The 26,178-nt window shown below is 38.7% G+C and overlaps 1 protein-coding gene across 2 annotated transcripts in view; it reads left to right on the plus strand.

Annotated features, from left to right (window-relative positions):
• The window catches only part of EHBP1L1 (EH domain binding protein 1 like 1), a 109,656-nt gene that overhangs the window by 71,498 nt on the left and 11,980 nt on the right, over positions 1-26,178 (plus strand). The window contains exons 5-12 of one of the 2 annotated variants that reach the window (XM_063437783.1): positions 9,957-10,135; positions 13,109-13,239; positions 13,882-13,917; positions 14,009-14,068; positions 14,163-14,376; positions 16,938-19,416; positions 24,787-24,935; positions 25,269-25,317. In XM_063437783.1, coding sequence (XP_063293853.1) covers positions 9,957-10,135; positions 13,109-13,239; positions 13,882-13,917; positions 14,009-14,068; positions 14,163-14,376; positions 16,938-19,416; positions 24,787-24,935; positions 25,269-25,317 — 3,297 coding nt within the window. The remainder of the gene's footprint in view (positions 1-9,956; positions 10,136-13,108; positions 13,240-13,881; positions 13,918-14,008; positions 14,069-14,162; positions 14,377-16,937; positions 19,417-24,786; positions 24,936-25,268; positions 25,318-26,178) is intronic. The other variant, XM_063437784.1, reaches the window with a different exon arrangement.

Here is a 26,178-nt window from a genome sequence, read left to right on the forward strand (position 1 = left end):
AATTTTATTCTAACAGTATTTGATATATATATATATATATATATATTTATATCAAAATATACTTAGAATGTAATGATATATATATCTATGTATAAATAAATAAATAAAAACAATTCGAAATATACATATGTCCATATACATAATTACATAAATAATTTCATAAATATACACGTAGACGTCAAATATATAAATATGTATATATATTAAAATTCTACATGTGTATTTATGTAATATTTTTACCTAATTAAGTAATTTTAATGATTGCAATTTGAGGGACCTGCCTGCCAACCCAGGCCGAAAGTCCAGATAATTTAATTTGCTAGCACTGTGTTTAACCCTGTAACTTTCTATGACACCCTAAAACCTGTACATGGGGGTACTGTTTTACTCGGGAGACTTCGCTGAACACAAATATTAGTGTTTCAAAACAGTAAAACATATCACAGCGATGATATTGTCAGTGAAAGTGAAGTTTTTTGCATTTTTCACACACAAACAGCACTTTCACTGAGGATATTATTGCTGTGATACATTTTACTGTTCTGATACACTAATATTTGTGTTCAGCGAAGTCTCCTGAGTATAACAGTACCCCACATGTAGAGGTTTTATAGTGTTTGTGAAAGTTACAGGGTCAAATATAAGGCTTGATTTTACTTTTTTTTTATTGAAATTTGTCGGATTGGTTAGGTTGCCTTTGAGAGCGTATGGTAGCCTACTTTTCTACCCTTACCTTTTGTGTCACTATACCCCACTCCCTCTAACATGTAAGCTAATTGAGCAGGGCCCTCAACCCCTCTGTTTCTGTGCATCCAACTTGTATAGTTACAAATATGTGTCTGTTAGTCCACGCAATGCGCTGCAGAATTTGTTGGTGCTGTATAAAGAATAATAATAATAAAAATCTAATGAATGGCATTGAAGTAAATGCATTCAGTTACCTATTCATTCTTTATTTGTTTTCGGCTGAAATGAACAAAAAACAAAATTTTCATTAATGTTGCCATTTGTCCAAAAATGACTGCACGTGTCTGCTGGAAAGTGACATTTCCCCTTTAAAGAAAAATAAAACTACTGAACAGATTTAAACCATTACCTACATTCACATTACAGATGGTTTTATAGTGCCATATAGTGGTGTTAACAAACGTTCTGATAACAATGACCCTTAAATGAGAATTCTAAAAAATATAAAGGTTGGCTGATTACTAAGCTCCTGTATTTTCCTTGGAGAAACATAAAATGAAACTACAGTTAGGGTCAGTATGACTGATGTGTTTTCCAGTGTATTGTATTAATCATAAATAAATGTAACTGTGAACATAAGTGATAACATACACTAACATTGTTATGTTATTCTGCATTGACATGATGATTCTTCCTTATGTATACTTCCTATTTTAACATTTCAACATCCTGTTAACATTCTCTGTTCCTCTTGATTTTTCTCACTTCTTTCTTTTACTACTCTACCAGGCATTTGTCATCTTGTGTACCATTGCAGTTAAAGGGGACATGACGCTTCGCTGGAATTTATACCATTGAACAAAACATTGAAAATCACTGATAACTTGTGTTAACCTTTTCTTCATGAGATGCTCCATTTCTGTTTAAATTTATATGACAGATTTGGCAAAAAAAAAGTATAGCATAATCTAGTTTAGACAAGGCAAAGCCCAAACATTGTATGATGTCTCCTCTTTCTTCTTTTCTTTGTATGCTATCCTTATGCTGACTACCTGGTGTAACTAACAATGATTATAGGAACACTATAGGGTCAGGAACAAAAACATGTATACCCTATAGTGTTTAATCCACGATTTAGGAGGGGTTAAAACTCCCCTTATGTCCAGCGCCGCATGGGTCCGCCGGCACTGGCCCCACCACCGATCTGCCTTCTTCCTGACATCATCAAGCTTTAAGATTTTCAGCCAATACAATGCTTTCCCATAGGGAAAGCATTTGATTGGCTAAAATTGGCAAAGGAGCAGAATGGGGGCAGGGCCAGGCGCCGGCTTGGCCAATCAGCACCTCCTCAAATGAGGAAAATTCAGCATCTCCATGCATAGCGTGGAGGCGCTGAATGACAGTGCTGCCTACTGTGCAGCACTGCCCCAGGAAGCACCTCCAGTGGCCATCTGAGGAGTGGCCATTGGAGGTGTCCCTAGAGGGCAATGTAAACACTGAAAAAAAGGCAGTGTTTGCATGAAAATCCCTGCAGGGAATGATTATACTCACCAGAACAACTACAGTATTGACTAAGGTGACTAAGGTTTCCCTTTAATAAAGTGGTGTGGATTTCGACATTCCATTTTATATTTTAAACCTCACAAATGTTATAGCGATAAGTAAACATCATATTAAAAAGAGTGGTTATAGGTCCCTTTTGATATTTCATCTGTATCTTTTTATTTTCACTCAACTTTCTCTAGCTTCCAACAAAATGTAATTTAACTGGTAATTCACTTATTCCTTTCATACTTAATTTCCCCTATTTAACGTATGCAGCCCTCAAGCCACAGCCATGTTGTGGTCCATGTGATACTGATGTACAGTTATCTGTGCTAGTGATGAGTTTCTTGTCACCCAGATTGTGTGCTTAATTTAATATAATGCTTACTCAGCCTGTGGACAGCTTTTGTGATATGTAAATGTGTGAACTATAAGCTTGTATGAGCAGGGTCCTCTTCATCTCTTCTTTCTGTTCACACTAATTTGTTATGTATTGTTTTATTTTACCATTGTAAAACTTGGTGCTACAAAATTATTTTGCTGTATAGAAGTGATAGCGATAAGACTCTAAAATACTGGTATATGCACAAGTGTATTTCTGCAGCATTTCTTTCATTTGACCATAAATACATATGTTCCATAGGAAAAAAGAGAATGGGAGAGATTTTAACATTTTTTACATACAGATTATTATCCATGTGTATAACATCTAATAGTATGGATTGAGAAGTGACAAGTTCTAATTTATCAGGTTGCCAGTATGCACATTGATTGTTGGAAAAAAATAGGTCTGAATTGAGAGAGAAATGATCTATACTCATAATAGCTGTCCTGACCTCTGAGCTTGTAATGAGAGCCATATTTAGCTGCAAAGAGGCTGGGTAGACAGGTGGTCATGGAGTCAGTAGTAGTAGAATTTACACAAGTTCAACATCTGTTGTTGTCAGTTTTTTATAATGCTACTCAAAATGGAAAATCTAGTTGAGCAGCAGTCTGAAAGTTTGATGCATAACAGAAATAGTGATATATTGAAACCTCTTTGAGTGGGAAGTCACCTACTGTTCCAGAATGTCAATCATATGTTGTTAGAATTTATTGTTTGTTCTGTTTACCTATTGTTCAGCACTGCAAAATATGTTGTCACTTTATACAGTAAATAATTGTAATTGTAAGCCCTAGGCATTGATTCTCAGCCAACCTTTAGAAATACACTACCCCTAGAATGGCTGTTATTATTTTGTTATTCCTTGTTATTTGTTATTGTTATTTTGTATTTTGTCCTGAATAGATATTGTAAACAGGAAATGTGAAGGATTAAATAATGCATGGTTTAGAGAGGGACTTATGACTGTAATTGCTGTGCCATGCTCGGATCAAGGAACACTTTGTGAATGAGGCAAAGTGCTATGTTTACTGTGAGCTTTGCACTGGTGTTTGCAGCTACCCATATTGGCCACCCATATTGGTAATATAGAGCAAACCCTTCTGTCTATATAACTTTTTTTTAAAATTGTTTTTACATTTTCATTTGCATCAAATGCAAGCCTTTTATGGAACAGCCAGGCATTTGTTTCATTTGTCAAATGTATGAGTCCCTATACACAACGTGTTAACATGGGTGCATGCACAGGGAATCATAGGGCATTTCAGGAAGATGGCATCACTAATCACCTGGATGCAATGGCGGCTCTAGACTTTGTGAGGCCTTAGGCAAAACTTAAACATGAGGCCCTTACTAACACCCAAAGTAAATAAAAAAAATAAAAAATAGGGGTTGCACTGTGTGTATAAGGTGCTGCAGTTGTATGGAAGGACATGCTTGCACCCCTGAATACAGAGAGCTACTCTCTGTATTCATTGTTCAGAGGCTTGCAGTGTCGCAGCTCCCTGTGCCGCTGCGTTGTGGGCTCTCTGACTGTAGTTATGGCATAATTTGCAAACTAAATTAATTTGCAATAAACAAATGTAATTACAATCTTGCTGATTGTTTATGCACGACTGCAGTGTATGATTACATAGCCTTGCTTTTGTGTATATATTAGTGTCGGTGTGTGTATTTCTGAGTTTGTCTGGCATTGTCTACCTGTGTATGTGCATGAAAGTGTGTGTCTGACTGAGAGTATCCTTGTGTGGGAATGTATGTCTTTGTGAGCATGTGTCTGGGACCATATGTGTGTGTGTGGGGGGGGGGGGGTAGCTGCTTGCAGTGTATTGTGTTTATGGGGGCTGCCTCTGACCTTTGTGCATGTATGTATGAGGAATGTCTTCAGTTTGTGACTTTGACAAGGTGATTAAAGGGGTAACTGTGGCAGAGTGAGTGTGACAAGGTTCGGGGGGAAGGAAGACAGAATGAGGGAGGGTGAGAATGATGAGGGGGGGGCGATTGTGACATGGTTGGAGGAGGGAGTGTGACAGGGTTCGAGGAGGTTAATGTGAGAGGTATAGTTGTAGAGAATGTGCCATGTTTAGAGGAGAAAGTGTAACAGAATGAGAGGTGACTATGACAAGAATAAGGGGCTTTATGTGGCAGGAGGATTGGAGGTATTAATGTGAAAGGGTGAGTGTTGCAGGGTTGGGGGTGAGAGTGTGACAGGGTTTAGGGTGAGTGTGGCACAGTTGGAGGACAGTATTGGAGGGGTTTATGTGGTAGGGCAAGTGTTGCAGGGTGAAGGGGGTGAGTGATAGAGGATGAGTGTAACAGAGTTTGTACGCTGAGTGTGACAGGGCAAGAGAAGGCTGAATCAGACAGGAATGGGTTGGGTAATGTGATAAGGTAAGTATGGTAAAGTAAGGGCAGGTGAGTTTGGTATGGTTGGAGGGTTTGAGAGTAACAGGATTAGGAGGGTTTAATGTGAGTGTGCCTGGGTGAAGGGGGTGACAGTATGTGGGAGCCAAAAGTGTGTGGGAATGGTGATAGTGTATGTGCAGGGTTTGATAGTGTGTGTGTGTGTGAGGGTGACAGTGTTTGCCTCTGGGGGTGAAAATGTGTGCGAGGGGATGATAGGGTGTGGGTGGGGGCGACAGGGTGGGTGGAGAACGGCTGTGACAGGGTGTGTGGAAGGGGGCTGTGACAGGGTGTGTGTGGGGTTGTGCCAGGGTGTGTGGAGGGAGGGCTGTGACAGGGTGTGTGGAGGGGTGGCTGTGAAAGGGTGTGTGTGTGTGGGCTGTGACAGGGTGTGTTTGTGTGATGTCCATGATGTGGCAGGGTGTGTCCATGATGACCCCTGTCCCTGCCAACATGAGCATCAGGACTGAGCCATGGAGCAATGGAAGAAGGTTGCCTGGTTACCAATTTTTTATTTAGATCAGGTGGATGGCTGGGTACGTGTGCATTGTTTACCTTAGGAAGAAATGGTAGCAGGATGCACTCTGGGGAGAAGCAGGCCTTCTGTAATGCTTTTAGCAGTGATCTGGTGGGAAACCTTGGGTTCTAGAATTCATGTGGATGTTACTGTGACACAAACCTAGAGAATGTTGCAGACCAGGTATACCCCTTCATGGCAATAGTGTTCCCTGAAGGCAGTGGCCTCTTCCTGCCATACTGCAAAAAATGTTCAGGAATGGTTTGATGAACATAACAAAGAGTTCAAGGTTTTGCCTTGGTCTCCACATATTACAAGTATAAGTCCACATGAGCGTCCGTGGGATGTGCTGTAAAAATAAATCCAATCCATAGAGCTCCCACCTCTTAACTTTCAGAAGTTAAAGGATCTGTAAAAAGTAAAGCAAAAGGGTTGTACCCCCAAACCGTCCCACGGAAAGGTGCATAATTATTTCTATGATAAACCTGGTTTAGTAAATAACTCTGTAACATTTAAAATGTAAAACAAAAAAAAATGTTCAGTGTGTTGTAGCTTCCAAAGCACAAACTAAAGCAGAAGTTGTAAAAGTTTAAAACCAATTCCCGTCAATACTGAGGAAGCTTTCATTTTAGGGAAAGCCCAAAATAAAGAAACTACTGTAATGTTGCTAGAGCTCCAATGAATATTGCTACTGTAATATACATACACTAGTCTTAACAAGTAACATAACAAGTATAACCAGACAGAATATATATAAAAAATACTAATTTTAAGGCCCATCAGATGTTTGTAAACTTCAAGGCAGGCTAAGCCAAAATAATATTCACTGCCACAGTAAGCTATATGTTGTCTAGAGATCAGTGGAGTCAATCAGAAGAGAGATAAAACTATCTGAGATAAAACTATCTATGAAGAACAGGGAGTTCTGGGAAATTGTGTTCTAAAATGCAGAGAATAGTTATTTAAGGAACAATAATGTCTCACAACAAACAGTATCTTGGAGAAAAATATGAATTTCACAATTGAGATAATGAGGCAAAATGTAGGCAAAAAGTGCCTATTTGAATATTCTGTATCAATTCCTGATTCTACACAATTCCTGATTCAGAAAATAAGCCCTTACAGGGGGGCATGTCCACTCCCACAATGCATTGTAGAGACGTGCCAGTAAATAATACATATTTGTCAAAATTCAGTTATTTATATTTTTCACCTCAATCTCTTTATTTGGAGTATATTCAGTGTGAATGGTACTTCCATCCTTAAGGTACATTTTAAATGTATACATAATGCTACAAGTTTACTATTAGTTGGCTATTAATAGATAGTTACTATAGCTACCTTTTATGGTTACTTAAAATAGGAGCTGATTTAAAAAACAAACAAAAAAAAAACAATCTCCATCACAGCTTGGCTGTTTTTGCCTATTTTTAGTTTGGTTGTCAAATCATTACAGTTCAATGTTTGATAAGTAACCAATGAGGCTACCTAACTGTTGTTGTATATGTTTAAACATACACATTTAAAACATTTTTTGAATCATGATTTCCTTTAAATAAATAAAGACTAGTGCAAGGCACTAGATGCAAAATAAAATATACAAAATAGCTAGGTAAAAAACTATACAAGAAGTGGCAAACAATATAAATGAAAATATGAATAAACCCGGAGTATATATATATATATATATATATATATATATATATATATATATAACATAAACTGGGTGGCTTCTTTTGGGATGTTACCAGCAGTCCCATATATACTATAGTTAACGGAGCAAAAAATAAATAAAATAGAATAGATACAGCCAGTCCTAAAGGAACACAAAATGACACATGATAGTGGAACACAATATAAAAACTTTTGTTGTTAATAGGGTAAATATTGCACTTATAATTAGTGAACTTCGTATATAAGCAATATAATTGACTTCCACCTCCATTCACTCATCTCGCATCTTCCTAGAAAGGGGCAAGAGGTATACCTCTAAAAAAATATTGTGGAGAATGTAACGGACCGTTTTGCTCACCAGATGCACAGGCAGCAACTGTAAGCACCAATCTCCCGAACTGCAAACTCTGGAAAAAGCCGAACAGGAAAACCATACAAAAGGGTTACACTTCTGGCAGTCAGCATACAATCCAATTCCCCCAATAACGAGACGAAACTTCGTTTTGAGGGTTAAGCAGAATCTGACTGTCCTGGCACATACAGTCTCTTTTATTCCCAATCCAGAACCACAGTACAGCCCACAGGGTTTTACAGAACAACCAATCAATCCGTACAATACACACAGACATTCCCACACAAAATCCTCCCCTCTGCCTGTGATCTGATTACTGAACACAATGGGTAATCTCATTATCGCAGGCAGAGGAATACAGTTTTTACACAATATTTATAACTTATAAAATATACATGTCACAAACATAAAACATACATTTTCATAATCAGCATGCGAGAAATAAACACATACTCAAAAATCAGGGCAATCGGTTCAGGGGTTAAAAAGTTAGATGGAAGTCCTTTATGACCGACCGCAAGCACATTTTCCTGCCCAAAACAGTTCCATAGATTTGGGCTGTGCGGTCGGTCTATTTCAGGCTGAAAAAATGGGACTTAGTCTCTGCGGCTGCAAAATCATTGTGGGAGAGGGTAAGGCTCAGCGGTGTTCGCGGAACTGTGTAGCCGATTTCAGTTCCATGAATTTGGCTACACATACCGCTGACCGCATGGACTGAACCAAGATGGCCGCCGCCACGTGTTTGTTTTTCGAATGGCGGCCACTTCGACTACTTCGGCAATTTAAAAGTACAACCCCTTTAAAAGTACAAACCCTTTCTCGGGGAGTTAAAAGGCCAGCAGCAGTACTACAAAAATCCATTATGCCCAAATCTGCTATTTCAAGGGCCAAACCTCCCAGGGACCAAAATCACAGGGCAAGAGGTTGGCAAGCAGTCCTCTCCAGACACAAGTGGCAGGGCTGGTTCCGCCACAGAGAACACAAACCAAGAGAAGCATTAATACATTAATTGCACATAACCATTTCAACACATATGACAAATATCATTGTAACGGACCACCTGGCACCCCGACTGGGTACCTCCATTGAAGGATGCTCCTAGCGCTTACAGAGGGCTCCAAGCGCTCTGCAGACACCACAACCACCGCAGACCCCACTAACCGCCGCAGCTTGGTTGGGGTCTCGCCGTCTCCTACCCACCCTGGACCCACGGCAAGGCTCCAGGTTCCAGTGAACCTCTCCTCCGAGAGAGTGAAGCAGGAACAAGCTCTTACAAGAGCTTAGCAGTGATTTAGCAAGGAAGTATGACAAGCATAGCAATCCCTTGTAGCAGATTCCCCCAATAAGAGACAGGACTCTAGATTGAGGGTGAAGAAGAACTCTGGTTTAATGACACAAACTCTGCCTTTATGCAATTCTCCCATGCAAGGGAGATGCCCACAGACAATTATGGATTACCCAATCACACAATGGTTACATCCCACACATCTACTCCCCTTAGCCTGAGAGGTAACACAATTAGCCATACAGTTTAAAACATACTTTTTACCCAACTTTCATAACTCTAAAACTATACATCCAATATTAATAAATATAACTATACATCCAATAAAATAAAAGTACATATTATTAATCAGCACATTTCAAATACAAACATACCCAAAAATCATTTGAATACGCTCAGCCGTTCGGGAGATAGATATAAGTCACTTTTTACCGACCGCAAGCACATTTTCATACCCAAAACAGTTCCATGGATTTGGGCTGTGCGGTCGGTCTATTTTACACAGAAAATGACTAAGTCCCATTCGAACGAGCGTTCGAATCTTCAAACGGGACTTAGTCTCCAGCCGCAGTGTCGAAATAGAGTAGAAGGTACGGGTCAGCGGTGTTCGTGAAATCGGGTAGCCGAAAACAGTTCCATAGATTTGGCTGCACACACCGCTGACCGTGTTCGAATGAGTTAAAATGGCCACCGCCACGTGTTCGGTTTTCTAATGCCGGCCACTTTGACGACTTCGGCACTTCGACTGCATCCGAAGTGCCAGTTTAAAAGTACAAATCCTTTATCTGGGAATTAAAGGGCCAGAAACAGCAACATAAAAATCAATTATGCCCAAATCAGTTCCTAGAAGGGCAATACATCCCAGGGCCATAGTCGCAGGGCAGGAGGCTGGCAAACAGGCCCCTCCAAAAACCAGTGGCGAGGTCACTTTCGCCACAATCATGAAGACAGCTTGGTCAGAATGACAGTGTATACAGTCCCTGAGTGTTTTGTTGTCCAAAAGTATTTTGTTGACTTCTTCAGGAGTTTTTTACCACAGCTTAAATACTCGTTTTTTTTTTTCTTAAATGTGCTTCTTAAATAACTTTATGTTGTGGTTTCCTCCATTTAGGAGTCACGTGGCCACAAAAAGCTCCTGGCAGTCGGTCCTATTGACCTACAAAAATATGCTGCCATCTCTTCAGCCCCTCGTGAACTGAAGCTAACACTTTCTCCACGGTCTGTCAAGGTTGTGTCTGCAATACTAACTGTCAGCATCACCTGCACTCTATTGCGTGAGGGCAAAGCCACGTAAGTTACTTGAAAAATACATGGATTCTTAGGATGGACTGAACAGTTGTTTATTATGATGATGCATGTTTCGTATTTTTATTAATGGTTGAGAACTCATTTGACATCCATGCAATACCCATAGTTTCTTCTGGATGAATGTGATCATATGCTGATTTGAAAACATGTTAAACAGTAAAAATATTAAAAGATGTAAGGATTTAAAAGTGATTTAACTATCTTTATATTCTACAGAAGCAGATCAGTCTTTCTACATATGATCATACAGCACATCTTTGTATGACAATATGTAAGCTGTCCCTTTTAAGGGAGCAAGATGTTTGAATGCGTATAGGTTGCCTAGAAATGTTCAGTATTCTGTTATCAGATTTTTTTCGACATTTCCAATTCAACTTACTCTGAAACTATTAGATTGTCAGCCACAGTTTAGGTGGGCATTACAACTGGCACTGTATTTTACTGTAGACTGCTACTTTTTTTTTTTTTCAAATTTGAATCTGCTACTCCTGACATGGCAGTGTCAACATAAATAGTGCTCCGTAATGTGGTTGTATTTCTTGTGAAGATGGGTTCTGACAACATTTTGGTCCTCTATGCCCTTGGGGGTATTATCAGTTTGATACGTATGAGGTATAGGTTCCCCCTGTAGTTCTCTCTGTATGATAAGGTTCAGGAATTGAATTTATGAAGTTAGAGGATGCTGGTGTTTTGGCAACTCTGCTGGAAGAAAAACTTATCGGAACTCAAAATATCTTGAAAGTAAAAAGATTACGCAAGACAGGATTAGGTGATTAGCCACACATATTTGGATGCATTGTTCCTCAGCTAAATACATTATGTAAATACAAAAAAAAAGTCCTGCGCTCAAACTCCCACTACTCTCAGGCAGCAGCAAGGGCCATAGCACACATCTGCACCAATACATACAGTAAAAAACAAAGAAAAATGTTACCTGTTCTCTTTCCCAAATCCCTATGTATATTTAAACAAATGGAGGTTATTTAGTTACTCCAATGGCTGTTAGAGGGAATGCTCGCCTGCCACGTCAAGGCAAACCTCTTGGGTGGGATATACACTAACCATTAACCATTCACCCTCTCAGTAGAGTCAACATCCGAGTCGTTATCCGACTCAACCATAGCCTCCTCACCTGACCCGATTTCTGAGTCGGAGTCACTCTCAGGTTGTGCTCTAGCACATTTCCAGAGCCGCGCCCGTTCTGCCTGGAGCGGAAAGGCTCTCTTGCGTGGGTGGGACACGCTTTCTGGGGCGACCGTAGGTACGCCAGTCGTAATAGTTCTGGAGGCAGAGGGGTGTTTGGATTTATGGGTTGCCTTCTTAGGTGCGCCCTCAGACAGGTCCATAGAGGGACGCGGAAGAGGCATCGTGGAACCTGACATATGCGCGTCCAAAGGACGTGGCAGGAGGGCTTGGGAGATGGTATGGGAAAGAGTAGAGGACATGGACCCCATGGCTGCCATAATGGCATCTGTCATCGAGCGCTGTAGCGCCAAGAATTGGTCCCCTTCAGGTTGAGTGGGCCTATCTGCCATAGTGGATGGCGTGTCATATATGACAGGGGTCTCTCCCAAAGGCAAAGGGGCATCAATTACCTCAGAGGGTGGAGAGCTGGAAGGCATCCTGGGTTTGGGCATATTGGATGCAGTTCAATATTCCTATCATTGATGTACAGAGTAGTAAGGGTTAGTAAGAGGCACACAGACACACACAAGGCAGTATGAGAGACAGGAAGTCGGAAAATGGCCGCCGCGAGTCTCGCGAGATTCGCGGCAAAACCAGTGAATTCGTCAATAGAGAAAACAACCGAATGTGCGGTCAAAGAGGCGGATTCACGTGAAGGAAAACAGGCGAATAGTAAACCGCACGAATAAATTAGTCGAACGCGGCAAATAGGCGAATTTGCTATATGCCGGTGAAACTAACGAATGGTCTGGATTCGTGAATTTAGCCGGACGGCATGATACGTGCAGAAACAGCCGAACGGAATGGAGAAAAGTAGCGCAAAATGGCGCCAGAGGACAGGGAGAGAAGAGATGGTGAGAAAAATAAATAAGAGGTTGGCGCAAACACAGAAAAAGTTAAACTGAGTGCAAGATAGACATTTCACACAGAAGGTCTGGAACCCTGGGAGACAACAACATGTATATACTGACATGTAATAAACATAGATAGACAAATTGAGGAAAAAAGATTCCTAATATAATCAAAATAAAAATAATACAGAATCAATCAATAAGGAAAATAACAGAATAACAAATGACTATAAATAGCAGAATAACAACCATAACTGACATAATAAACAAGTAATCAATGAGAGAAAAAATGTGAGCTGTTACTTATCTTTGGAGCAGCAAAGAAAGAGGGAAATGGAAGGGAAGTACTGCCTATTATACTGGGACCTGTGCAGGGAGGGGCCTATTTCACTGTATGTTCATTGTTTTTTCATTCTGTTTATATCCTTTGCTGCTATTGGTGGACAGTAAAGAAAGGGATATGCAAGATGAGCCTCCGTGTCTTGTCATAAAATTCAAAATTATAGTTTAGTGAAATGCAACACATGTATCCAAGAGATCCTGATTGCCAGTTACTTAATGCATGTTTACATCTTTTAGATCTTTTCTATAGCTGAGTTTCTGACTGGTTGTTGCATTTGTTGCATTGACCCATTTTAAAGGTTTATTGCATGAATTGTAATGAGCTGAGCTCACCTTTGGTCAACCAATCAGTGTTCCATTCTTCACCAAGCTTTTTTTATATTTTGTGATGCGTTTCATAGCATCACATTAGTATTTGTGTTTGCTGCAACTCTAAAATGTATGCTTCACAAAGTGTACATCAGTGGAGGTTGACCTTTTTCAAATTGAACTACCTTATACCTTTTACTTTTAAATATGGCTATAACAGTTATGTAGTTCTAACTGGTATACTGCTATCACTTTGATTACTCTTCAGTGATGATGACATGCAAAGTATTGCCAGTCTCTTGAGTTTAAAGCCTTCAGACATCGCTGATATGGATGACTTCAATGAGGAGGAAGATGAAGACAAGCATCGTCCCAACCGCAATTCTATAGGACCGCGAGGTAACCTTTTACCACAATATCTTCACTCCTTAGTGTCTCTTTATCTTATTACATTGTACATTTCTTTTAACTTGCTATTAGTCTGATCTGTCTGAATAATTTAATCCTTATTACATCTACTTCCACTTGACCAGAGCATCCATTCATAAAGCTTTTAGCTTTGCAAAGAAATATTTCAGCTTACCAACCACAAGTTATGGAGTGCTCAGAAAATTCACTATCCACAACTCTAATCTTCTATGATTTTAAATCACATCTTTAACTGGATCTGGATAATTCATAAAAGTGAGGATTGTGGCTTAGCTGTCTAGGAGAAAATTTCCAGTTCGACTTTTTTTTTTTTTTTTAGTTCGACTTTTTTAGCCTTACATTTAAAAATTCACTTTGGTTTCCCAATAATTCCCCATAGCTCTGTGATTATCCTCAAGTGAGTTTATGGATTTCAAATTTGTGAGTTTTAACTTTGTGTCTATTTGAAAAGGGTCCTTATAAGTCCGTTCCCTTGAGATTGGCCATGAGGACACTTAAGTTTCTTAAAATGCTTCATAAATAAAGCATATCTATAGAATGCGATGTGTTTTTGGGTCATGTCTTTCCTATCGCTTTGTTACATACACTCTATGCCTGCTTTCTCTCCTATAGGCTACTTTGCAAGCATCCGTACTGATTATTTTTCAGGTAAAACTTTACTTTCTGTTGTTTCTCCCTCTACACTTTAAACTTTATTTCCTATATATTTTTTAAATCTTCTGTTGACATACACTTTCAGATCACACAAGAGAATTAAACACTCTTACAGAGGAAGAGGATGAAACACCAGCTCTAAAAGGTTGGTTACATAACTCTTAGAATTTTTATCATTCATGTATATTGGTATCTCACAATATTAATATTTGTAATCATGTTTTCCTCTGCTTTAATAGTTACACAAAAATCACCCACTGCCCTCAGTCCTTTAAAAGGATTTCCCCATAAAGCTAGTGAGCCGGTCATTCCTCGACTGCAACAAAGAAAAGGACACGGTCTCACACCCCTGTCTGAAACACAAACCTCTAATAAAGAAAACAGGAGAGAATTGTCAAACACAGCTACAGAGGAGAGCACAGGAGGTGGACAGACCCCTATCCACGAAGGCAGGTTAGGACACCAAAATATACATTAGTGTTTTCTGTTGTGTTTTAGATGGAAATTGGAAATGCTGCAGGGCCAGTAAAAATTAACTGCATAGTTGTTGTCCAAATAGACTTCTTAAGGGCTCTAAAATAGTTTTGCATTTTCCATGGTCTTTAATTTTTTCATTTTTCTTTACATTGAAATCGGTGCCCTTAGAAATCAGGACACTTACCATCAATGGCACCCATATGCTTTTTTCTTCCTATTCAAAAAAGTTATTAAATGTATCTACAGAGTACTGCTACATACTCCTTTGAAACTATAACTCCTATATTCCAGTCTGGGAACTTGATCTAAAAGATTGACAATCTACACTGAACAAAATTATAAACACAACACTTTTGTTTTTGCCCCCATTTTTCATGAGCTGAACTCAAAGATCTAAGACTTTTTCTATGTACACAAAAGGCCTATTTCTCTCAAATATTGTTCACAAATCTGTCTAAATCTGTGTTAGTGAGCACTTCTCCTTTGCTGAGATAATCCATCCACCTCACAGGTGTGGTAAAGCAAGATGCTGATTAGACAGCATGATTATTGCACGGGTGTGCCTTAGGCTGGCCACAATAAAAGGCCACTCTAAAATGTGCAGTTTTACTGTATTGAGGGGGCTGAGAGGGTCCGAAAACCAGTCAGTATCTGGTGTGACCACCATTTGCCTCATGCGGTGAAACACATCTCCGCATAGAGTTAATCAGGTTGTTGATTGTGGAATGTTGGTCCACTCCTCTTCAATGGTTGTGCAAAGTTGCTGGATATTTATTATTTATTTATTTCTGGCATTTATAAAGCACCAACAAATTCCACAGTGATGTACAAATGGGAAAAAGACAAACACAATAAGAACAGACCGATACAACAGGTAGAGAACCCTGCCCGTGAGCTTCCAATCAGAAGGTTAAACGGGGGAGATGAGACAAGAGGTAGCAGAGGGGTTTGTATGTGATACCAGAGAGCGTTAATAGAATAGTTGCAGCAGCTGATAGCTTGTGAAGGGAATGAGGAGAAAATTAACTGTGGTTCCAAAAAGCTAGAAGAGCATGCTATATAGTTAGAAGAAACTAAGGTGGGCGGGAGAAGGGGAGGGTGAGTGGAGCCGAATAAATTGAAAAGGCCTTAATGCAGGGATGTATGATGACTTGGGGCTAAGTAGAGAGATAAAAAAGTTACTTAAAAGGCGACTATAGCTGGGAGTGGCAAGCGGGGGGGTTTCATCCTTGAAGAGAACACCTCTCAAAAGTGCCAGACGCCATCGAATGTGAGCGTTTGCCCACTCAAGTCAGTTACGACGACAGACTGCAGTCAGTTCGAGACCCTGATGGGGACAACGAGCATGCACATAAGCTTCCCTGAGATGGTTTCTGACAGTTGGTGCAGAAATTATTTCGTTATGCAAACTGATTGTTGCAGCTTCTGTCCGGGTGGCTGGTCTCAGACGACCTTGGAGGTGAAGATGCTGGATGTGGAGGTCCTGGGCTGGTGTGGTTACACGTGGTCTGCGGTTGTGAGGCCGGTTCGATGTACTGTCAAATTCTCTGAAACTTTGGAGAAGGAGATGGCTTATGGTAGAGAAATGAACATTCAATTAATGGACAACAGCTCTGGTGGACATTCCTGCAGTCAGCGTGCCAATTGCACGCTCCTTCAAAACTTGAAAAATCTGTGGCATTGTGCTACATGATAAAACTGACCATTTTAGAGTGGCCTTTTATTGTGGCCAGCCTAAGGCACACATGTGCAATAATCATGCTGTCTAATCAGCATCTGGATATGCCACACCTGTGAGGTGGATGGATTATCTCGGCAAAGGAGAAGTGCTCATTAACACAGATTTAGACAGATTTGTGAACAATATTTGAGAGAAATAGGCCTTTTGTGTACATAGAAAAAGTCTTAGATCTTTGAGTTCAGCTCGTGTTGCATTTATGATTTTGTTTAGTTTAGGAAACTTCCTGTCATTTAGAATTATCTATCATGATTGTATTGCATTTTCACTGTGTGAATGTTTCTTCCAAAATACATTGGAAGGGCTGTTATCCATCCAGTAGTTGCTTAGAGTCATGGTGTACTTGTCCATTTAGCCATTTGTTTAGTTAAAATGTGTAGACTTACTCACTTCTTTGGCCCCTCCATCACACACTTTTCATTGTCTTTAATCCACTCAGTATGGTGGTGTTCCAATGACCGTTTAAATATAATTATTAATTCTGTTTTATAAGTTACACATTACATATAAATATGTAAGGCAAACATGCACACACATATACACACTAACAAACACACATACATAAACACTGACAGGTACACCAAAATATAAAAAAAAAATGGGGAGCAGGGTAGAGAAACTTGCAATTCTTATACAGTATAGAATATACTGTATAATAATGTATGTTATATTAGATTAATAATTGTATACAATTGAAAAAAAGAAAAATTGTTACTTTAACTGTTATGACGACACAGAGCATGTTGTTTTTACATAAATATTCTCATTTTGGATTTTTTTCTTCTGCCCTTTTTTCTAGGTCTAATGAGGTATGGAAGATGCAACAGGTCAATCTTGACCAAATGCCACATCTCAAAGTCACCCCCACAAGAGAGCCTGAGTCAGCAAATTGGGGAGGGTGGAGAGGAAATGAGCAAAGTGTGCTAGAAGGGAACATTTTGCAAAAGACAAAATCAGATACAGCTCAAGTTCCAGAAGTTGCAGTGAGAGTGAACAGGGGCTTGAAAAAAGAGGAAGTGCAGAGAAAAACTAATGATGAGATGGCTCAAGTGAAAAGCATTTTAAGCAGTGAAAACAGAGTGTTATCCATAACAACAGTTCCAGATACTATTAATGAAGGAGGGGAGAGATTTCCAGAAACTACAGTAAAAATAAATAGAGTTGTGAAAATAGATCCAGTGCAGGAAACAACTCTTTGTGGTGGAGCAAAATATAAAGAGATGACTCAGGTACCAGAAAAGTTAGATAAGACAGAAAGAACACTTAAAGGTGAAGTTCAAAAGACACCACCAAAAGCAAGTGAGCGTAAACACAGAATAGCCCAAATTCCAAAGCCTGTAGTTGTACCAGCTCAAATAAAATTAGAGAGTGACACTCTTACATACACAGCCATGGTATATAATCCAGCGGACAATGTGCTAGAGACTGAAAAAGCACAAGAGGCGACAATACCAAAAGTTATTGATGGAGAAACTGAGAATTCCTATAGCAGTGATCCCTTTAGTTGTATCCAACCAACTAGTAAGCTAGAGAGTGGAAAAGCACAAGAGACAGCTTCAAAACCTAATGATAATCAAGAAATGAAGGCTTTGTGTGGGAATGGCCAAATTGGAATTGAGCAAAGTGAGGAGATAATTGTGCAATATGATATTGTAAGCAATGTAGATGAAGTGATAAGAAATAGAGGAGATGAAGAAATACACAAATTTGACACATTAGTAGAAAATACCTACATAGACATTTATGAGAAAACAGCCAAAATTGAGAAGAAAGTAGAAATGTTTGAGGGTGGAGAGAACATACAGCAGACAGAGGCAGAAAGTTCACAGGAAAGACCAGAGACAGAAAAGTCAAACAAAACTTCAATCAAAGCAGAAGAGAACATGCAGGAGAAAGACACACAACATACCATGAATACATATGATATTAGTTTGCAGGACATATCACTTAAGGAAAGTGAGACAATTCAACAAATAACAGACAAAGAGGTCAATGGAGCAACAGCACTTGGCCAGAGTGGAGTGCAGGAGAAAGCAGTTATTGATGATTATGATGATAATAATAAAGTAAATGAACATTCTAGGGCAGACAAATATGTCATTGAGTCAGGAAGTGATTTTGTAGTAAATAAAACAATGGAGATTTTAAATAAAGAAGAGACCAAACCTCATGATACTTTAATTTGTGATGTTAATGAGGGAGAGACAGGGCAATACATAGATCTTTGGATAAATGAGGGGGAACAAGACGCATCAATTAGTGAGGAGCATGAGGCACACGGGGGGGAAGGTGCAGACAAAAAATTAAGTATGTCAGAAAGGAAAACAGACATTGCAGAAAGACAGACAGATACCAAAGTAGGGTTTGTGGATGAGACAGCGCAGGAACATACAGTCCTAGAAAAAATTGCTGTTGACGAAGATGTTCTCATTCAAGAAACATCAACTGAGTGTGAACGAGAGAAAGAGTGTGCTGTTGAAATTGCACCTGTAGTAGAAACAATTGAACAGGAAGTAAACAAGATTACAAATACAGCAATCTTTAAAGAAAATAAAAAGCAGGAGACCATATCAATAGAAGAAATTATAGCTCAGGGGGAAATGAGAATTCTAGAAACAAAGGTTGAATTCACTCAGGAGACACTGGGTGCATTTGATATTGAATCAAAAGAGAGCAAAATGCAGGAAGAAGCACAACATACAACCAATCAAGGGAGAAATATTTTTGTTGACAGAGTACAACAGATATTACACAGGGAAAATAAGGGAGAACTGGAAGCAGATGAAGAACATTATGTGGCAGCAACGTGTCCTTCCGACAGATTAGAAGAGGTAGATGAAAAAGTGCAGCGGGGGCCAGTGAAAGGAGACATACTTAAGAATAAAGAGAGCTTAGAAACAGAAATTGAGAAAACAAATGAAGCTTACAAGAGTGTGACCTTGCATACGTTAGATGAGAGCATGCCAGAGATAACGCAAAAAGTTGTAGATTATAGAGTCCAAGACAATGAGGGAGTTCAAGAGAGAGAAGAGGATCAGGCACCAGGTATACCAGTTGGAGAGACCGACAGACCATCATATCATGAGAGTGCTCCTTTTCACTCCCTTTGTGAGACTTTCCCTCAAATCCCCCAGAGTACTAAATTGACAAGGGTTGAAAATGAATCAGACCAGAAGTTATCAGAATGCAGATTTTCCATGTCCCCTCCTGCAACTCTCGGACTACAGAGGAGCGCAGAAAAGAAGACACTAAGCAAGTACAGAGGGCAAGAGGGGGAGGTATGTGACAGCCCCTGACGCAAGAGTGCAAAAGACACTCTATGGGAAAAGGAGTTATGAAATGATGCTCGCTAAGGGTTTGTTTCATATGGCAATGTTCTTCAGATGTGCTAATGGAGTTGCGGTATTAAAAGAGTTTATACTCTGAAATTGCAGATTATGAACCTTAATACCATTGACAGAGTAATGCATGATTACAGATTCTCACTCTATTACTCCATTATTCAGGAGAACATTGATCTGTTAATAATCCCCTGCGGAGTGCCTCACTTTAACAGGTATCTGCTAGAGCCTGGTAGAGCTTGAGAGTGCCACTAACTCCTTCCTGCAGAATCCTGATCTTTCCGTTCCTGCAAGAATTCTGCAGTGTTTCTTCTATTTTCCTAATACTGCTAGAACCCTGCAGTGTTTGTTTCTCCTGCTTCATAAAATCCAGCATAATGCATTCTGCTGGAGCTCCTCAATACTGCTTCCTGCATGGAATTGCCTGCTGGAATTCTGATTAATAACTTCTTTAATTTTATGCTTCAAATTAGAACTATTTCTAGGATTTCTTGACTGTCAAGCCTGTCATATACAACATAATATATGACATAAGTGTCATGTCACTATTCAAGCCTGTGTAGAAACCAACATAATACCATAATATAAAAAAAAAAAGTTAAACACACACAAATAAAATGTCACCACTGTTTGTGGCAATATTAACAAACAAAATTAAATAACATATGGGTCCTGTATGCTTCCCCTATAAATACTTGTTGGATAAACATTACACCTGCATGCCGAGAGTGGTGGTGGAAATATAACATTAACATTAACCATAACATTAATCAGGAGGTTTCGGCAATTGTCCACTACTCATTCTTCCGTCGGGAAAAGGCGATGATATAAAAGGTAGAGGCCTGGCAAATAGTACCATTTCCACCACCTCATGGCCAAGGTGGTGTTGGGTAGCAATAATTAAGCTTGACTAGAGATACCCACCCAAGCCCCTAGTTCAGTGGTAGATGGACTAGTGCTCACTACATCTGTCCTTATTAACAAAAGTAGCCCTCCCATCATATCCCTTGCCCAATATAGGTCTAGGGCAGGGATAGGCAACCTTCGGAACTCCAAATGTTGTGGACTACATCCCCCATAATGCTCTTACACCCATAAAACTGGCAAAGCATCATGGGAGGTGCAGTCCAAAACATCTGGAGTGCCGAAGGTTACCTATGCCTGGTCTAGGGAATACTTATTATTTCCATCCCCAATTATACGTAAAGTGGTTAGTAACCCTTAAGCCAACCAGTTGGTGCATCTCTTTAAAATGTAAGTAAACTAGAGCCTTGGCTGAAATATTGAAAAATTGAGAGCTTATCAATTGGCAAGTTTGAGTGGCATTACAAAACATTGCCTTGTCTGTTAACTGTCATAATACCCACATTTTCTCATCTACTGTTAATACCCCTGAACCCTGTCTAAAATATATGTTGCTTGCATGTTTCTTATGCCAAATTATAAGAAACCTATGTTCAATTTCATCTGTAACATTCCTGTCCAGTTCCATAATTTATCCAGATCTCCCTGTAGAGACATATATTTCAAGATCAATAATAAATAGTAAAGGAGACATGGACCCTGGACAACACTGTGAGATACTCCACTTGACACTTCTATTCAACTTGCAAATGTTGCATTAATTATACTCTCCCTACTGCATTAAAGCCATCAAAGAACAAGTATTTTCATTTAAACCAACATTTATTTATTAAACTTTGTACTGAGCCTTATAAAATGTATTAGTAAAATCAATTTAAAGCACACCAACTGTTATACCCTGATCTCTCTAGTGACTTATTCTGAAACTGAAAATTTTTAAAATGTCCCTCAGCTTAACACATAATCTACATAGATAAACTCATTGGCAAAATGATTTTTTAGGAATTTTTTTACAGGAATATTTCATATATTTCATTAAATAAGAATGTCACCAGTATTCTAAACCCAGGCCATTTGATGTGCGTATGAGTAATTTTTTATTTGCGATTTAAAAGAGAGTAATACTACTTCTTTTTCCTGGCAATTTGACATTTTGTTCTAAAATGCTTTTCCCAATGTGCAATAAGAATGTAATTTAAGAATGCCACTTAATGTTTTGACACTTATACCATCATTCGCCTTGCTTGACCCCGTCAAAATAGCACCAACCTACATTTCATAAGACTGCCAATTCTTCTCATTAGCATTTGGCAGAGCCCGATTGCTGAGCATTATGGGCTAACTGCTTTCTTCTAACTTGATGCTCGTTGTGACACTGTTTCTGGTAGAAATAATCACTATATATTTTATTTTCCCTGCTAGATTTACCTTTCTCTTGCTTGCTTCTTTTAAAACAAATATTAAAGGGTGTCATTGTCACTCTCATGATGTCTGGTAGGTGACAGGCAGCAAGTCACCCTTGATCCATCAGAATTATGATGCTTTTTTAGTAATTTATTTCACTTTATTTGGAGTATAGACAATGTGATCTATTATAGATATGAACTTGTCTGATTGTTAACAGACAGTTACTGTTTGGCTAATTATTTTGCTGTTTCAATGATCCGGCAATCTGCTACTGGTTTTCCTCATCATTGAAGAACCCTGCTGTGTATCACTTGCTGTCTTCTGCTTCATTTTAGAACTGTTTTGAGCATCAATTAGGTTCTTGTTTGTTTTTAATCTTCCAGTGTTTTTATAAAATACATTGTAACAATACTAGACGGTATACTATATGTAACTTTAAAGTGATTTTGAGGCTGACCGATATTTCAGGACATTAGTATGGTGACCTATCCTGAAACAGACAAATTAGCTCTGTGAATGGCCCAATGGTTGAGTGTCATTGTTTCACAATCTGTAGCTGTCTGAAATATCTTACAGTTAATTTTTACAGTCAGCGCTAATTCTACATACTAGAATACTCAAGTGTTTTGTTTCTGCCACATTCTTACGGTTACAGTCAAATCTGTAAACTTGTGACGTCTGTGACATATACCTTAGCAGAAACTAGAAGAGCGATCTGTCTTAAAGCATTGCTTGCTTTAATTAATTATGCTTCTTGCATATATTAGGGTACCATAAGCTCTCTGCTTCTGTCTCCTTCCTATCTATCCAATAACTTTCTAAAATCTCTACAGCACTACCCTCACCTTTCTGATTTGTGATAGTAAAAGCGAAAGTTCCTTCTTTATGCCAGCATACAGATTTGTGTATGTCATGCCACACTTTTGCAGCTTATGCATACATTTTCCTTCTATTAACCCCTTAAGGACCAAACTTCTGGAATAAAAGGGAATCATGACATGTCACACATGTCATGTGTCCTTAAGGGGTTAAAGACCTGTACAGCAGCTGACTTCAAGTTGTTTACCTCATTAATAAAAAAATAAATGAAGATTCTTCAAAAGATAATAAAAGCTTGCCAACAACTGGTAGCATAAATAGTTGCACTCTTGTCCTTCAAGATTAGAAATGCTTGTGGCTGGTTTGTCTTGCGCTTTACAGCTTTAAATAGAAATCTGACTACTAAACTATGTATCCCATAAACCTCTACAGCACATATGCTCAGCCATTTATTGGCCTACAGAGAATTTACTGCAGATCCTGTGGAGTGTCCTTTTAATTACTTATTTCCCTTATACTATAGGCATTCAGATAATTAAGTTTATAACCAAATAAAAACAGTATTTCTTATTGACAACTATTTTTATATATTTCATTATTATTTTAATATATCAGAATTTGTGATTCGTGTGTCTGCTTCCCCGAGCTTTCACATCTTCCAGCACACTCACTAGTTTGGGTCAGTGACAGAAAGGTGCCTGGCAATGAGGGGAGTAATTGTGTGATACCCAGAGTCATTGGTGAAGCAGTTAGGTTACTATTCAGTAGCCCACTACTGATTGTGCTGCTCCATTAACATTCCTACAGGCAGAGGGACCTAGATATCCCAGAAACCACTGGTGTTTTCTGTGCAGGTCCTCTCATCCCTAATGCCCTCCTAGCAGTGCACTCTACCTCCCTAATATCAGCTGACACAAGGGGGAACTGGAGAGGAAGAGAAAAGAGAGAAAATGGATGTATATATAGTACGGTATATGTTTTGGATATTTGCATGTACGCTTGTATATATAGTTACATAATTAGATATATGTGCGTGTGTATGTATATGGCTGTTTGTGTGTGGCTACTTGCGTGTGTATGTGTTTGTGTGTATGTGTATGTGTTTTATGCATGTTTGTGTTTGGCTGTTTGAGTGTATGTTTTGGAAATGTGTGTGTGTCTATTTTTGAGCATGTGTATAGTGTTTGGCTTAGGTATATTTGTGTTTGGCTGTTTGCCTAGGCATGTATGTAAATTGTGGAGTATCTAATCATGTGTAAGAGTGAAAATGGCTTGTTAGGTATATTTTCGTAAGTGACTAATCTTGTATGGGCAAGTATTATAGAATGTGTGGTGGGAAAGGTGCATCAATGTGGCTGGGTCCAGGCAGTAAAATGCATCTCTGATATTATCTTCTGTCACGCTGACAATCTGCAGCATATACCTTAGTTTTGCTTTGTAATCAACAAAATTAAACCGCACATAATTCAATTAATTTTTACAGATAACTACTTAATGACTGCAGTTTACAGTAGTATCCAGTGATACAATACTAATTAATTAATGCAATTATTAGTTCATGTATTATCTTGCTCCACTAAACCATTTAATGGAAATCATTTCTCTTAGATTTTCCGTAGTCTGCTGTTTCTTGCATCAGAATATAACCCCTGATCCTGTTTATTTCTCCTGGTTTCCTGTTAGAGGAAAACATTTTTTTTTTTGCTTTTCCCATAGCCCAAACTTACTATAAATTATTTAGAGATTGCTTCCTATCTTGCACTGACATTGTGATGTGATTCTATTTTTTTTACTCTGTTAAAATCTACATGGATTCTGTATAGCATCCTGATGCCTTGTCTGAGCTGTAAATGTGTAGGACTCCTGTCTACTGTTCTGCCTGAAGATAAGTGCTAGCTCAAACATACTACATGCATGCAGTATTAGGGACATCTAATGGCTGTTCTTAGGAATGCATTTGGGCTACTGGTTTTAATGTGGGTATATTGTCTAGTTGTTCTGACTGTGTATGGCATATGAGCATACATTTGTTTCTTAATGCACTAGATTGGTATCTTGGGACTAATGTACTATATCTTCTGCTCATTGCATTAACTATGTAAGTATGGGGAGAAGTGCATGTTATGAACTATTAAGTTAATCTTTTGATACTCAGTTTATAAATATGTGCTGTTTGTGAATGACAAATTTACACATATATTTATTTCTCTTTTTCAGATTGCATTCAATAGCACTGATTCACTTCTGCGCTGGTGTCAGGAGATGACATCAGGATACCGTGGTGTGCGTATAAGTAATTTTACCACTTCATGGAGGAATGGACTGGCGTTTTGTGCGATACTTCATCACTTTCACCCTGAAAGAATGTAAGAGAGAAGTAATGTCACTGAATGCAATTAGAATGTCGGGAGAATGTAAAGTGAGGGATGGACTTGTTGGATAGAAAGCGAGAGATTATGGGTAAAATTAAAAGTTTAGTGGGAAGGAAAGATACCATAGACAGATGCACTGGATAATGTGAGTGTTATGAAGAGAGACACATAAAAGTTACTAAGATAAGACTAGAATATGTTTCCAAAGAGAATCAGTCATGGCAACTTAGAGGGAATAAAGTTTTGCTACTTTAAGAACATGAAAGAGGCAATTCTAATGCAATAATTCCTCAAGTCTCTTAATTACTCTATTATTCTTTCTTTTAGTAACTTTGAGGAATTGGACCCATTAAATATAAAAGAAAACAACAAGAAAGTGAGTTTACGGAACCATTTGAACGTAACAATGACAAAGACAGAAACCATGTTTGAGACTGTTGATTTGTAGAAACTAAGAACACATGACAACAGCTTAGTTATTTGACATATGCCATTCTATGTCTTTGGAGGAGCTATCTTAATTCAAGCCAGTTGTCTTTATCGGTAGTTTATTGGCTCTTGATACGCCATGTATTGGTTTTGATTAATTAAATGGATGCTGTTATGGGCTTATCGAAAGCTGATAAATACAATAATACATAGACTTGACATTGAAAATATCAGCTAAGGTGATTTAGCACTATTTATAGGCTATATATTGCCCTACAAGTGGCCTTATCAGATTCAACAGCTAAAAGTTGTTGATAAATATTTGGGTTTTTTTTGCAGCACAAGCAGCCTCCAATAAATAGTTTTAAAAATTCCCACAGCAGAAATAAAATAAGAGCTTATGTTGGTCAATATAGGTTTAATACCTCCCATGTGCTTCCAGACACAATGCTGTATGCAGTATCATGTCTACTAAACAATGAGAAGGCAGTGCCTTGGCAGCCGACTGATCAGTCTAATGAAAAACTAGCAACTGGGCAGCTATTGCTACATGGTCACTGGAACAGGGGTTTGGCAGGGTCCTGGAACAGGGGGCTGAGGGGACACTAGGATGTCCATCACATTTATTAATTAATAACCCCACCTGCCGCTCATGTGTGGAGGTCTGGGGATATATAAAATCCCCTTCATTATTTTTTATTTAATAATACATATTAAATAATAATAATAATAATAAATATGAATATTAAATAATAATAAATATGAATTAATAATAGAGCCCCTGTATTTTATAAGCAAGTGGGCTGCA

The sequence above is a fragment of the Pelobates fuscus genome, chromosome 12 (assembly GCF_036172605.1).
Source record: "Pelobates fuscus isolate aPelFus1 chromosome 12, aPelFus1.pri, whole genome shotgun sequence".
Taxonomy (NCBI): domain Eukaryota; kingdom Metazoa; phylum Chordata; class Amphibia; order Anura; family Pelobatidae; genus Pelobates; species Pelobates fuscus.